This window comes from Salmo salar, chromosome 27 (genome assembly GCF_965601325.2).
Source record: "Salmo salar chromosome 27, fSalSal1, whole genome shotgun sequence".
NCBI lineage: Eukaryota > Metazoa > Chordata > Actinopteri > Salmoniformes > Salmonidae > Salmo > Salmo salar.
In genome coordinates, this window is record NC_138317.1 from 21,924,763 (window position 1) to 21,938,901 (window position 14,139).

Consider the following 14,139-nt stretch of genomic DNA (forward strand, 5'->3'; position numbering starts at 1 on the left):
GATATTGGCAGTCACGGTGGGCTTGATAGCATCGTAAATATTTCATAGTAAAGTTCCCCCACATCTCCGCTACCCACACCTGCAACACCCTAATCTCCAATATCCACACAGGCAAAGAAGGGAACAATCTATCTATCGCTGCACACAAAGTAAAGGGTGGATTTGTTCAAAGGAACAGATTCCTCATCAGTTCAAGGTTGTGACAGTCTTCCTATTTTCTTTACCTGTTTCCTCTTGTTGCAACCAAGTGGAGCTACAAAGAGAATGGGGAGAGGAGGGAGGTAGACATAACACTTCCAAAAAACAACAGTGATGTGAAAATCAAGGCCAGGCTTGTTGAAACTAGTGGGGTGCTGCTGCGCGGTGCCTACCGCTGTCTGTCTCTCAGGCTACAGAGGTGTTTCATCATCCAAGCAGAGAGATGGGGGAAATAATAACACACACCAAACTCTGAATGTGGATCACAAAAACACTGCCTTCAGATACTGGGAGGAGGGAGGAAGGAGGAGGAAGAGGAGGAGGAAGAAGAGGGATAAAAGCCTAGTACACAGCAGGATGGGTACAGAGAATTCATGGAAGGCAATGTTGGCGGTTGGTTCGGGGGGGTAAAAAAGAAAGAGCATTCACTGATACATTTGAACATGAGCTTCCCTCTCCCTCTAGCTGCTACAGCACCAGTTCAGTTAATCTCGTAAAACTCAATGGGGCAGAATTACACACTTCTCTATGCTGCATCCATGCCCTGTTCCCTTCCCCGTCCTCAAAGGGAATACATGCAATCAGCTGGCTGGCTGGCTCGCTGGTAGGCTGGCTGGCTGGCTGGTTTGGTGGCTGGCCCTGTTCACAAACACAAACAGACCCCACAGAGCCCCAGGACAGCAACACAATTAGACCCAACCAAGTCATGAGAAAACAAAACAAAACTCCCATATCTCCTGGGTGAAATACCACAGTGTGCCATCACAGCAGCAATATTTGTGACCTGTTGCCACAAGAAAAGGGCAACCAGTGAAGAACAAACACCATCGTAAATACAACCCATATTTATGTTTGCTTATTTTCCCTTTTGTACGGGAGCTGGCTGGCTGGTTTGGTGGCTGGCTGGTTTGCTGGTTGGCTGGCTAGCAGACTGGCTGGCCGACTGGCGATAAAGGATTGCAATAAAGAGAGGATTTGTTGGCTAATTAATATTTCTGGATTCTGGTATTTAATTTTTATCGCTATGGGAGTTGTTATTTATGCTTTTAATTTGTACACTGACAGACTCCATCGATCCACACAAGTGTTTAAATGAATTCAACAGCTTCAGAAACAGTCGTTAGAGAAACAGGAACGTGTTGTACAGTTATTGTCCACAATGTTCTATTGATGGATTTGTTTTGGTTAATAAAGTGGAATGAGGGTGGAATGGTATTGACTGGTATTGACATTGTGGCAGTAAAAGACAGCAATATATGACCTGGGATCCAGTGGACCTTGTTCATCTAGTAGGCTGAGGGAATTGGGGACACACTACATGTAGCATATATGAGCTTGTGCATGGCTGCAGCATATTCTCAGTATGTGTGCATGTAGGTGCGCATCCGTGTGTCCGTGCATGTGTGCCTGCGGGCCTGTGTGTGCATAGTTGGATTGGGTTGAGCGGTGAGAAATGGGGTGCACTTTGATATGACGGACAGAGAGGAATTGAGTGATGAAGGAGAAGAGAAGGAGGTGTAGAGGAAGGGAGACAGAGTTGGAAAGAGATGAAGGGAATGTGACAAGCAAGATGCACAGAATTAAGACAGAGAGATAAGGAGGAGGGCAGTAGCATTTGAGAATTGGAGAGAGAGGAAGAGAAGAAAAGACGAAAGAAAGAGAGAAAGTGTGAGAAAGAGAGTTCTCCGCCTTCCGTCTCCTGGCTTGGTTCCATCCCCCTGTCCCTCGTCTCTCTGAGCCTGTCCAGGACTGATTGCACCAAGAGCCATGAATATTCAGAGCTCAACCAGAGAGAGAGAGAGAGAAATAGAGAGGAAGGGAGAGAGAGCGAGAGAGAGGGAAAGAGAGAGAGGAGACCGAGACAGCGGAGAGAGAGCCAAGGGAGAGGAGAGAGAGATAGAGAGAAACACAGAGACAGAGGGGAGAGAGACCAAGGGAGAAGTGGGGAGAGGAGAAAGAGAGACAGAGACAGAGGGGAGAGAGAGAGACAGAGGAAGAGAAAGACAGAGAGTTAGAGAGGGAGACGGACACTTCAGTCTCAGGGCCACTGTGATCTCTCTCTGTCTTTATCCCTCTTTAGTCTTTAGTGCTACAACGTCTATTGACTTTGCTCCCAAGCAGGATCTCACAGAACGAGGAGGAGAACGTCTTGAGAGCTTCATCAAATGTTTTGATAGTGTTTGCTGCTACCTCTCCATTTAATCTCGATCGCCTCGCCTCTCCCTCTTTAAAAGATCAAAACACTGGGACAGTTCACCTGCCACTGATCAAATCAAATCAAATTTGATTGGTCACATACAAATATTTAGCAGATGTTATTGCGGGTGTAGCGAAATGCTTGCGTTCCTAGCTCCAACAGTGCAGTAGTATCTAACACTTTCCAACAATGCACACAAATCTAAAAGTAAAATAATGGAATTAAAAATAAAGTAAACCATTTTTAAAGTGACTAGTGTTCCATTATTAAAGTGACCAGTGATTCCATGTGTTTCCAGGGCAGCAGCCTCTAAGGTGCAGGGTTGAGTAACCAGGTGATAGCTGGCTAGTCATGTCTATTTAACAGTCTGATGGCCTTGAGATAGAAGCTGTCTTTCAGTCTCTCTGTCCCAGCTTTGATGCACCTGTACTGACCTCGCGTTCTGGATGATAGCGGGGTGAACAGGCAGTGGCTTGGGTGGTTGATATCCTTGATGATATTTTTGGCCTTCCTGTGACATCGGGTGCCGTAGGTGTCCTGAAGGGCAGGCAGTGTGACCCTGGTGACCGCACCACCCTCAGGACAGCCCTGCGGTTGTGGGCGGTGCAGTTGCCATACCAGGCGGTGATACAGCCTGACAGGATGCTCTCAATTGTCCATCTGTAAAATTTTGTGAGGGTCTTAGAGGCCGAGCCAAATTTCTTCAGCCTCCTGAGGTTGAAGAGGCGCTGTTGCCCCTTCTTCACCACACTGTCTGTGAGGGTGGACCATTTCAGATTGTCTGTGATGGGTACGCCAAGGAATATGAAGCTTTCCACCTCCACTATGGTCCCGTCGATGTGATTAGGGGTGTGCTCCCTCTGCTGTCTCCTGAAGTCCACGACCAGCTCCTTCGTTTTGTTGACGTTGAGGGAGAGTTTATTTTCCTGGCACCACACCGCCAGGGCCCTCGCCTCCTCCCTGTAGGCTGTCTCGTCATTGTTGATACCAAAGTAACAAGGTTCTCACCTACACTCTAGTCGACAAGACACATCTGAATAGTCTACTATTACTTGAGGCAGAAACAATCAATGGTAATAGCATTACACTGACTGCTCTCTTCTTTGTGGTCGCTGTGGGGGGGCTATAGCTAGCTCAGTCTCTGATCAATCTCCAACTACACAGCACGTAGTCTATCTCTCTCCTCCAGTCTGTGTCCTTCTGGCCCCTGGGGCCCTCTCAGTGATACCAATCTCCATCTCAACACCCTCCCTCTCACTCCCACTCCCCATCTCTCTGCCCCCCCCCCCCCACCCCCTCTCTCTCTCTCTCTCTCTCTCTCTCTCTCTCTCTCTCTCTCTCTCTCTCTCTCTCTCTCTCTCTCTCTCTCTCTCTCTCTCTCTCTCTCGCTCTCTTGCTCTCTCTTGCTCTCCCCTTCTCTCTGTTAAAGCCCTGTGAAGCAGTCCCATTCTCTTTTCTTCTCTCTCTGCTCTTTATTCTCTCTTCTCTGTCTGTCTGTTCCTGGCTGTTGGTCAGGGTCCCGGGGGGCCGATCTGTTGGCTGGGACTGCGGGACAGTGATCCTTATCTGTGGGATTGGATGAGTGGGCCCTCTGGGGCCTTCACTAGCACTTTGAGCCGTGACAGAGAGAGAGAGAAAGGGAAAGGAGGACAGAGGTAGAGGGGGAAAGAGTAGAAGATAGATCATGGCAGAGAGGGGGAGAGGACTAGAGGACAGAAAGGGAGAGGAGAGGGGGAAAGGGGGAGAGCAAATGGGAGGCATTGAGAGGCAGGCAGGCAGTGTGCCCCGCCCCAGGCTGTGTTCTATTCTATTCTGTTCTGTCCCCCTCTTCACTGTGCAGTGAGAGACACATCCCTGCAGGGTAGGATTAAAACCCTGCACCAGTCATCCTCTCAGTCTTTTACCTGCCTCATTACCTGCAGCAGATCCTCGTACTGCTCTATGGGACCAACAAAGCAGTCTGTCCCGCGTCTGTCTGCGTACCTGGGGGGAGACTTAAGACGTCACACCCACCCACAGGTCTTCATTTCCACTTACATAACACACCACACCCAGGCTGCTTCAGCGTACACACATATTATCGAGGTGGTAAATTGTACCGCTGTTTTCAGACAGACTCAACAAACACAGTTCTACTTTCACCAAACCATCAGCCCAGGCAAGGCTTGGTCTGATTGGATATTATACCAACGCCCCCATATCCCATATCCCCTTCCACCGTGAGAAAAAGGTGGGAGACTGTAGTGGTGGTAAGAGAACCTTTTGATGTTGCAGAAGAGAGGAAGAAAATCATTAATTCTTAATCACTTTGGGGTTGTGTTGTTGGCGAGGCCTGGGACAGCAGAGCTGAGGATACTACCACACAACACACAGAATTGATCCACACCGGGGCCTAATCTCATTAAGGATGTGTTGATTTATTGAGATGTGTCTGGGACCAGGCATGGAGCTCTGAGAGGAGACCAAGGTTATGGAGGAAAACACTCCTCTACTGAGGGTCACATGGAATTGAGGTCAATTGACTCACAGGCACACACACACACACACACACACACACACACACACACACATACACACACACACACATAGCTGTTGGCTTCTCGTTAAAGGGCGTTTTGGAGGAGGGCAAACGAGAGACGGCTAGAGGTATAAATCATAGGATTTAATGAGGCTGCCTCCAAATAGCCCACCACGCACGCACACACGCACACACGCACACACACACACACACACACACACACACACACACACACACACAATAGCCATAACAACACCATCAACTAAACACAGGGCAGAACAAAGAGATATTGATTACTCTGCTGCACTGGGGGACATTAAGTCATACAGGTAAATATACGTCAAATACACTACTATACCACATTTATATTCCCATGTTGTCACGATGACATAGTGCAGCAGTACCTGCTCCTCTGGGACAAACTGGTAGTTTGCACATATTTGTTCTATTCCAGCAGCACAAGCACAACAGATGAAACTAATCAAGGACATGATGTTTCCCAGCTAGCAAGCATGTGGTGGTCCACTAGCGGCTGCAGTATAGAACATACTCTATGTGTGACGGCTCTAAAATCCAATGTTCTGTTCTTAATCAATCAACCAACCAATCAACCAGGTAACCTAGGGTATAAGAACATTGGGTCAGTAACTGATAGGTTGCTGGTCAAATCCCGAGCCAGCAAGGTAGAAAAATCTGCCATTCTGCCCTTGAGCAAGGCAGTTAACGCCAAACAACATCTTTGCCGATGATGTTGATCAAGGCAGACGTGCAACTATAGTTTTCCTTCACAGAAGATACATTGGTGCAACACATTCAGCAGAAAATAGATTCATTTTCATCAGATGACAACAGAAGTGCAAAGCTATTTGGCTGGCAGCCACACAAGTAAATGAGCTTACAATGAAAATCCAAGGCCTTTTTTAAAATAAACAATCCATGGCATTCATATTTCTAATGTTTCGGCATAGCATAGAAAGAATGAGGCCAGCTACATGTCCTAATGTTTTGCTTAAAGTTAATCTTGCATTTTACTGGAGAAAAATAGGCTGTCTACACCAAGAAAAGTGCTGGAGAAAAGTATCTCCACATCAGTCAGAACGCTGTCTGCTGATAGAATGCCTGTGAATTCTCATCCGAGTTTAGAAGTGCAACTGAAACACAAAATTAGTCTGATGCTGGCAGAAATTACAATAAGAAGCATTTTACATCTGTGTTTACAAAATGCAGCAAGATATTTCTTATGAGATGCATATTTTGTTCCTGTGTAAAAAAAACTTGCCATATACTAGTCTGAGGAGCGAAAGCTGGATGTAGTCTTTATTTTTTTTTGATTTTTAGAAAAACATCCGAAATGACCAGTGTGCCTTGAATTCTAAATAAATCACAGACATTATCACCAGCAAAGCACCCCAACACCATCACACCTCCTCCTCCATGCTTCATGTGGGAACCACACATGCAGAGATCATCCATTCACCTACTCTGCGTCTCACAAAGACACGGCGGTTGGAACCAAAAAGAAAATGTAATTTGGCCTCATCAGAGCAAAGGACAGATTTCCACCGGTCTAATGTTCATTGCTCGTGTTTCTTGGATCAAGCAAGTCTCTTCTTAATATTTCTGTCCTTTTGTAGTGATTTCTTTGCAGCAATTGGACCATGAAGGCCTGATTCACGCAGTCTCCTTGAGGTGTGTCTGTTACTTGAACTCTGTGAAGCCAATATTTGGGCTGCAATTTCTGAGGCTGGTAACTCTAATGAACTTATCCTCTGCAGCAGAGGTAACTTTGGGTCTTCTTTTCCTGTGACGGTCCTCATGAGAACCAGTTTCATCATAGCACCCAAGCTAACTTGCTAGCTACTTCCAGACATCTAAGTGAGAGAGAGAACAGCTCACTGAACATTACTCGCCCTAGCAAAGCTGGTTAGGCTGTTATGTTATCCAGAGCGTTGGTGACTGCAACTGTGCTGTCAGATTGTCCATTTGTAAATTCAGAGCGTTCGTGTTCAGAGCGCACAGAGGACGCTCTGGCTGATGAGTTTATTGATGTTTACTGACACCGGCCATATTCAACGGGTGTTGAGCGTTTGTAAATTCATCAGTTATTCTGCGCTCTCTGGCACATTCAGACGAGAGTGCTCTGAAATCGGAGTAGATGGCCGCACCCGAAATGGTTACTTGCATAGTGGAGTCTTTTGTTAAGACATGTAGCTAGCTAGCTAGCTACAGTGGGGGGGGGGGGGGGGGGGGGGGGGGGGTATTTGATCCCCTGCTGATTTTGTACATTTGCCCACTTACAAAGAAATGATCAGTCTATAATTTTAATGGTAGGTTTATTTGAACGGTGAGAGACAGAATAACAACAAAAGAATCCAGAAAAACGCATGTCAAAAATGTTATCAAATTATTTGCATTTTAATGAGGGAAATAAGTATTTGACCCCTCTGCAAAACATGACTTAGTACTTGGAGGCAAAACCCTTGTTGGCAATCAAAGAGGTCAGACGTTTCTTGTAGTTGGCCACCAGGTTTGCACACATCTCAGGAGGGATTTTGTCCCACTCCTCTTTGCAGATCTTCTCCAAGTCATTAAGGTTTCAAGGCTGACGTTTGGCAACTCGAACCTTCAGCTCCCTCCACAGATTTTCTATGGGATTAAGGTCTGAAGACTGGCTAGGCCACTCCAGGACCTTAATGTGTTTCTTCTTGAGCCACTCCTTTGTTGCTTTGGCCGTGTGTTTTGGGTCATTGTCATGCTGGAATACCCATCCATGACCCATTTTCAATGCCCTGGCTGAGGGAAGGATGTTCTCACCCAAGATTTGACGGTACATGGCCCCGTCCATCATCCCTTTGATGCGGTGAAGTTGTCCTGTCCCCTTAGCAGAAAAACACCCCCAAAGCATAATGTTTCCACCTCCATGTTTGACGGTGGAGATGGTGTTCTCGGGGTCATAGGCAGCATTCCTCCTCCTCCAAACACGGCGAGTTGAGTTGATGCCAAAGAGCTCCATTTTGGTCTCATCTGACCACAACACTTTCACCAGTTGTCCTCTGAATCATTCAGATGTTCATTGGCAAACTTCAGACGGGCATGTATATGTATTCTTGAGCAGGGGGACCTTGCGGGTGCTGCAGGATTTCAGTCCTTCACGGCGTAGTGTGTTACCAATTGTTTTCTTGGTGACTATGGTCCCAGCTGCCTTGAGATCATTGACAAGATCCTCCCGTGTAGTTCTGGGCTGACTCCTCACCGTTCTCATGATCATTGCAACCCCACGAGGTGAGATCTTGCATGGAGCCCCAGGCCGAGAGATATTGACAGTTCTTTTGTGTTTCTTCCATTTGCGAATAATCGCACCAAATGTTGTCACCTTCTCACCAAGCTGCTTGGCGATGGTCTTGTAGCCCATTCCAGCCTTGTGTAGGTCTACAATCTTGTCCCTGACATCCTTGGAGAGCTCTTTGGTCTTGGCCATGGTGGAGAGTTTGGAATCTGATTGATTGATTGCTTCTGTGGACAGGTGTCTTTTTTACAGGTAACAAGCTGTGGTTAGGAGCACTCCCTTTAACAGTGTGCTCCTAATCTCAGCTCGTTACCTGTATAAATGACACCTGGGAGCCAGACATCTTTCTGATTGAGAGGGCGTCAAATACTTATTTCCCTCATTAAAATGCAAATCAATTCATAACATTTCTGACATGCGTTTCTCTGGAAATTGTTGTTGTTATTCTGTCTCTCACTGTTCAAATAAACCTACCATTAAAATTATAGACTGATCCTTTCTTTATCAGTGGGCAAACGTACAAAATCAGCAGGGGATCAAATACTTTTTCCCCCACTATAGGTAAACTTTGAACCATAATCACAACTCATGACGTTACTACCCTGCATGAATCTGCAGGTAGCTAACCAACCAGGTTCAATGTTAGCTAACTAACATTAGGCTATAGCTAGCCAAGCAAATGGCTCTTTCTGTCAAAATTAGAAACATGTAATATCTGATAATGTAGCTAGCCAGACTATCTTACCCATATACATCATTCTTGGTTGGACGCGTCTCCTGTTGGATGCCATGGTTGCCCTTAGTGTGAACATGTAATCCGATACCACTGATTTCAAAACTCAGTCCTCCAGAAAGTGGAGAGCAACACTTATGCAGTTTTAATACACAATAAAAAAAATGTAAATCTGCGTTAGACAGGATGACCTAGACATACTGACCAGCTCAAATAGACAGAAGCATGCTACAGTATATGGCAGACCAATCCAAACTCATCTCTCGACATGTCCAGCCCACTCATTATTTCAGCCAATCATGGCTACCGGGAAGGTCTCTCCCTCTTTCTTTGGCTAAACCAACTAGGCTCGTAATTTAACAATGTTATTCATATTCACAGATGGCATACACATTTGTATGTTCGAGAAGGCATTTCTGCCCAAAAACGCATTTCGATTTTTTTAAGTTTACAATCTAATGGTTCGCCTGTGAAGTAGTGACCCGCGACATATGCCTATTTTCCTAAAACGGGTCACAACTGATTGGCTGAAATGCATTAAGGAAAGAAATTCCCCAAATTAACTTTTAATGAGGCACGCCTGTTAGTTGAAATGCATTCCAGGTGACTACCTCATGAAGCTGGTTGAGAGAATGCCAAGAGTGTGCAAGGCTGTCATCAAGGCAAAGGGTGGCTACTTTGAAGAATCTCAAGTATAAAATATATTTAGATTTGTTTTAACACTTTTTTGGTTAGTACATGATTCCATTTCATAGTTTTGATGTCTTCACTATTATTCCACAATGCAGAAAATAGTAAAAATAAAGAAAACCCTGGAATGAGTAGGTGTGTCCAAACTTTTGACTGGTACTGTTTGTAAAACTTTATGAGCTGGATTGCCTGTCTATACAATTATTTATTTTCGTTTGTACTCGTTAACATATTTAGCTAACATCCTCCATGGAAATCTGCTATTACTTGTGCTCATTTTGTTAGCATTCTGGTAATCAACACCAAATGCGGGTTTTTTTGTGCACCGCCTTGTGTACTAAGCCGGTAATACCATAAATCCCGGGGTGAGAGAAGGACGGTATGACGATATGAAAATCTGGAATCCCCTAGCTCCACCTGGTGCCACTCACCCTAACACTAACCTGGTTATAGAGCCATATTACTGTCAATGTAGCATTAGCATAGCATTGTCTCTCCCCTGGTATTTGCTGGGCCTGGAAGGCGCTAACGGTGTAGCATTAGACATATAATTACTATACTGTATGTGTTAACACAGCAGATGTATTATTAGCGCTCACCTGGTATTCGCTGGGCCAGAATGTGCTGACAGCTAGCTCCACCTGGTGCCACTGGCGTCCGTGTGACCCGGAGACATTCCACACGGCACTGCCCCACGGCCCCCCGTTGACCCGGATGTAGAGCTGCAAGTCCCCAGGGGAGTGGCCGTCACGGCTGTACAGGAAGTAGCTGAACTGGATGCAGTGTGTGTCGTTCTCACTCAGCGAACGGAGGAGGAGGTGGGCCCGCTGCCCCGCGGCATGCTGGGACGAGTTCACCATCATGAACGAGCCTAGAGGAGAGGAGGGAGAGGAGGGAGGAGACCGGGTCAGATGATTATAACAGAATTCCTGTCAACAGAGACGTGACTTTAGGGAATTCTCCTTCAGGATTTGAGCAAAAGTCTGAGTTGAGGTAAAGCCTGAGCAGACATACCAAGTTAGGATTTAACCCTCTACCTTTCTCTGCTCTACCTCCATCTCTACCACAGGCGGCCGGTAGCAACTTAATTGGAGAGGACGGGCTGATAATAATGGATGGAACGGAATAAATGTAATGGTATTGAATACATCAAACACATCCTTTGAAACCATTCCAGCCATTATTATGAGCAGTCCTCCAACCAGCAGCCTGCTCTAGTCCCTACCTCTCTTTACTTCTCTCTTCCTCTCTCTCTGGCCCTCTAAGGGCTTCTTTGTCTGCCATAAGGCCTCAGATGTTCCCTGTTCAAAGCTCTGTGTGGTGGACAGACAGCAGGGCTGTAGCCTGTTGCCTGGCCATCACCCGGGTGGCAAACAGACAACCTGACAAACAAAGACAGATATTTGCCTTTACAGCTGTCCACACACCGCAATGGAGGAGAGAGAGTGAGAGAGAGAGATCAACAGAAAGAGAATGACTAAAAGAAAGCGAGAACGAGTGATAGGGAGATGTCCATGTTGATCACACCAGATTGGGGACAGTGTTCATGAGGGAATCACAACAGAGTATCATTCCAACCTTTCTAAACCTTTCTAATCTTCTAAAAATGATCACTGGATCCTGTTACCGAAGGAATCTTCTAAGTGCTTTAAAGACACGGCTGTAGTGTATTCCCTATGGAAGGGCAGGGCAGGTTGGGTAATGTAGTTGAATGAGTGTGTAATCAGGGACTCAGTGCCGTGCCACTCCTACTACCATTAATCACACTGACACTGTTATTAGGCTGCAATGGCAACCTAGGGAATACTTTGAACACCAGAGATTATGCACACGCACACACGCACACACACGCACACACACACACACTCACACACACAAACACGAAGAGCGATGGGCTCAGGCCCAAATCCCACTGAGTAAGAGCTCCCCTCCCTCCTTTCTCCTCCTCCTTTTCCCTCTCTCCTTCTCCTCCCTCTATCCTTGGCAGGTAGAGTGATTAAGATACTAGAGCTCCTTGGAGACCTTATCTTTCTCTGTCCCTGGCCTCAGCCTGGCGCTGGCTGCCTTCATAAGGAGGAGGTACAGCATGTGACCTGTCTTTATAGCTTCAACACTGTGACCTCAACATGCCTTTCAGACAGGCTGCCTTTACTCATTGCATTTCCTCATCACCTTGCCCTCGGATTGCACAATTCCAGTAACTTTCCCAAAATTAAATGGTTTTCCAGAAATCCTGGTTGAAGGATTCAGGATTTCCTTCTTATTTCCTCCTGATTCTGGGAATCTTCCATCCAGGATTTCTGAAAAACCTGGGAATTTTGCAACCCTACTTTGCCCATATCAGAGAAGAACAACACACCCAACAGAAGGTAACACAGACAAAAGCTGGTGCTGGTTCAATGAAACCCCGGTCTTGTCGGTTTGCTTTGCTTGCTCATCCAAAGGGGAGGAGTCACAGTCAGAACAAGGAAGAAATGTAAGAAAGTTCAGAGTCCTTCGCATCAAAAGTTTTGATTCCCCAAACCAACCATGACCAGGTCACAGCACAGTGTTAAAAAACCTCTTACTGTCTCAAAACCTTGAATCCGCTCTACTGTCCAAAACATCCCTAAATCCCTTTCCTCTCTCTTTCCTGATCCGTCTGGACAAAACATCCCTCCGGTCTCTTTTCTCATCCTCTCCTATCCTCTCTTCCTTGACCCCGACCCTGAACCCAGCCTGGAAAGAACTGTCAAGCCTTCAGTAAATTCCTACTAGCAGCTTCTCTTTCTCGGGGGGACTGGCAGACAACATTCTCAGAAAACATTGATCTTCCCCTTGCTTTCCTTAGAATCTCACCAACATCCAGAGCTGGACCAGGGCAGGCATTGACTTGGCCTGTACTGGCCCCTGGGCCCTCACTGCCACCATGCCTCTGATGTGTGGAGACTCCTGAAGGCTCTTGGGGCCAGGAGGCTAAATTGCTTTTCTCGCTAGATCAGCACAACACTGAACTACCTCTCCCTTCCCTGTTTGAGATTTGAGACCAGGTAACAGGACTATGTGTGTGAGAGAGAGATGTGCTATGGGGAGGGTATGAGATGAGCGCTATGGCCAAAGGTTTGACAACAAAGATATTAGCCAGAATTTAATTGACCCTGCCATAGCAATGTTAACGCATTGTCTTGTTTATGAACTGCAACACAATCTCATACAATTATTACTCTGAAAACAGGAAGCTTCTAGTTGTTGAACAGTGGTGGAAGAAAGATTTAGAGAACGAATGAAGATTATTATATGTCTAACTAATTCTGACAGGCCTTGGAGCCAGTATGGAAGTCAAATTAAGATGTATTCGAGTCTATCTATCTATGCATTACATTATTACACTGACTGAGGCAGCTATACCTCTATCTCACTGTTGAAAGCCACCTAGTGGTGACTTAGGAAAGGAACATCCATATTAGGAAATCCATCCGTAATCACATGAAACTCAACTGACAAATGAGGGACTTCCTAAGATGGAGTCTGTAAGCGACAAACAAACAAATAACGGAATCATATTATTTTTCATCAAGAGCTAATACGATGAACTGTCTGGGACATCTCTTTCAGAGAGTGTTAAAGCTCAAGGTGAGTGTAAAGTCATGGGTTCATTTCTGCTAAACATACCAAATGGTCATCATTCACCTGAGCTTGCTTGAGTCAGTTCATTTGATGAATGCCTCAATTAGCATGTCATTGATAACATTTTTATTAAATAAAACGCCTTCTGATAACCTTCCGTGTCCATCCTTGAGGAGCAAGACACACATACAGACACATAGAGGCAAACACACACAGAAACATACCCAACTTGGGTTAAAAATATAAATCCATAAAGGCAGATAAGGCTCCATCTATTTCCTCTGGGACCCTGGCTAGCCCTGCCAAGGATGAGGGAATACACACACACAATCACATAACACACACACACACACACACACACACACACACACACCACACACACACACACACACACACACACACACACACACACACACACACACACACACACACACACACACACACACACACACACACACACACACAAGGGAACATACATTAAGAGATTAGCGCACAGCCCCGAATCCCTGCACTTCCTATCAGAACGTCAGATATAGCGTAGGATGGGGCCGAGAGTCACAAGTGTCACTGCTTTTATCACACACACACCAGGAGGAAGGGTAGGAGGAGAGAGAGGCAGGAAGGGAGAGAAAGGGAAATAGAAGGGAGAGAAGGAAAAGAGAGAGAGAGAGAGAGAGAGAGAGAGAGAGAGAGAGAGAGAGAGAGAGAGAGAGAGAGAGAGAGAGAGAGAGATGAGGAAGAAAGAGGGGGTGGGAGAGGTAGGAAGGGAAAGAAAGAGATATAGAAGAGAGAGAAGAAAAAGAGAGAGAGAAAAGAGAGAGAGAGAAAGAAAGAGAGAAAAGAGAGAAGGAGAAGAAGAGAGAGGGAGGGTAAGGGAGAGAGATAGAGAGGAAGCGAGATAGCGAGGGCCT

At 46.0% G+C, this 14,139-nt stretch overlaps 1 protein-coding gene across 8 annotated transcripts in view; it reads right to left on the reverse strand.

The window, feature by feature from the left end:
- The window catches only part of LOC106588628 (receptor-type tyrosine-protein phosphatase U), a 283,302-nt gene that overhangs the window by 103,083 nt on the left and 166,080 nt on the right, over positions 1-14,139 (reverse strand). For all 8 annotated transcript variants that reach the window (XM_045709315.2, XM_045709322.2, XM_045709317.2 and 5 more), the window contains exon 3: positions 10,222-10,493. In XM_045709315.2, coding sequence (XP_045565271.2) covers positions 10,222-10,493 — 272 coding nt within the window. The remainder of the gene's footprint in view (positions 1-10,221; positions 10,494-14,139) is intronic.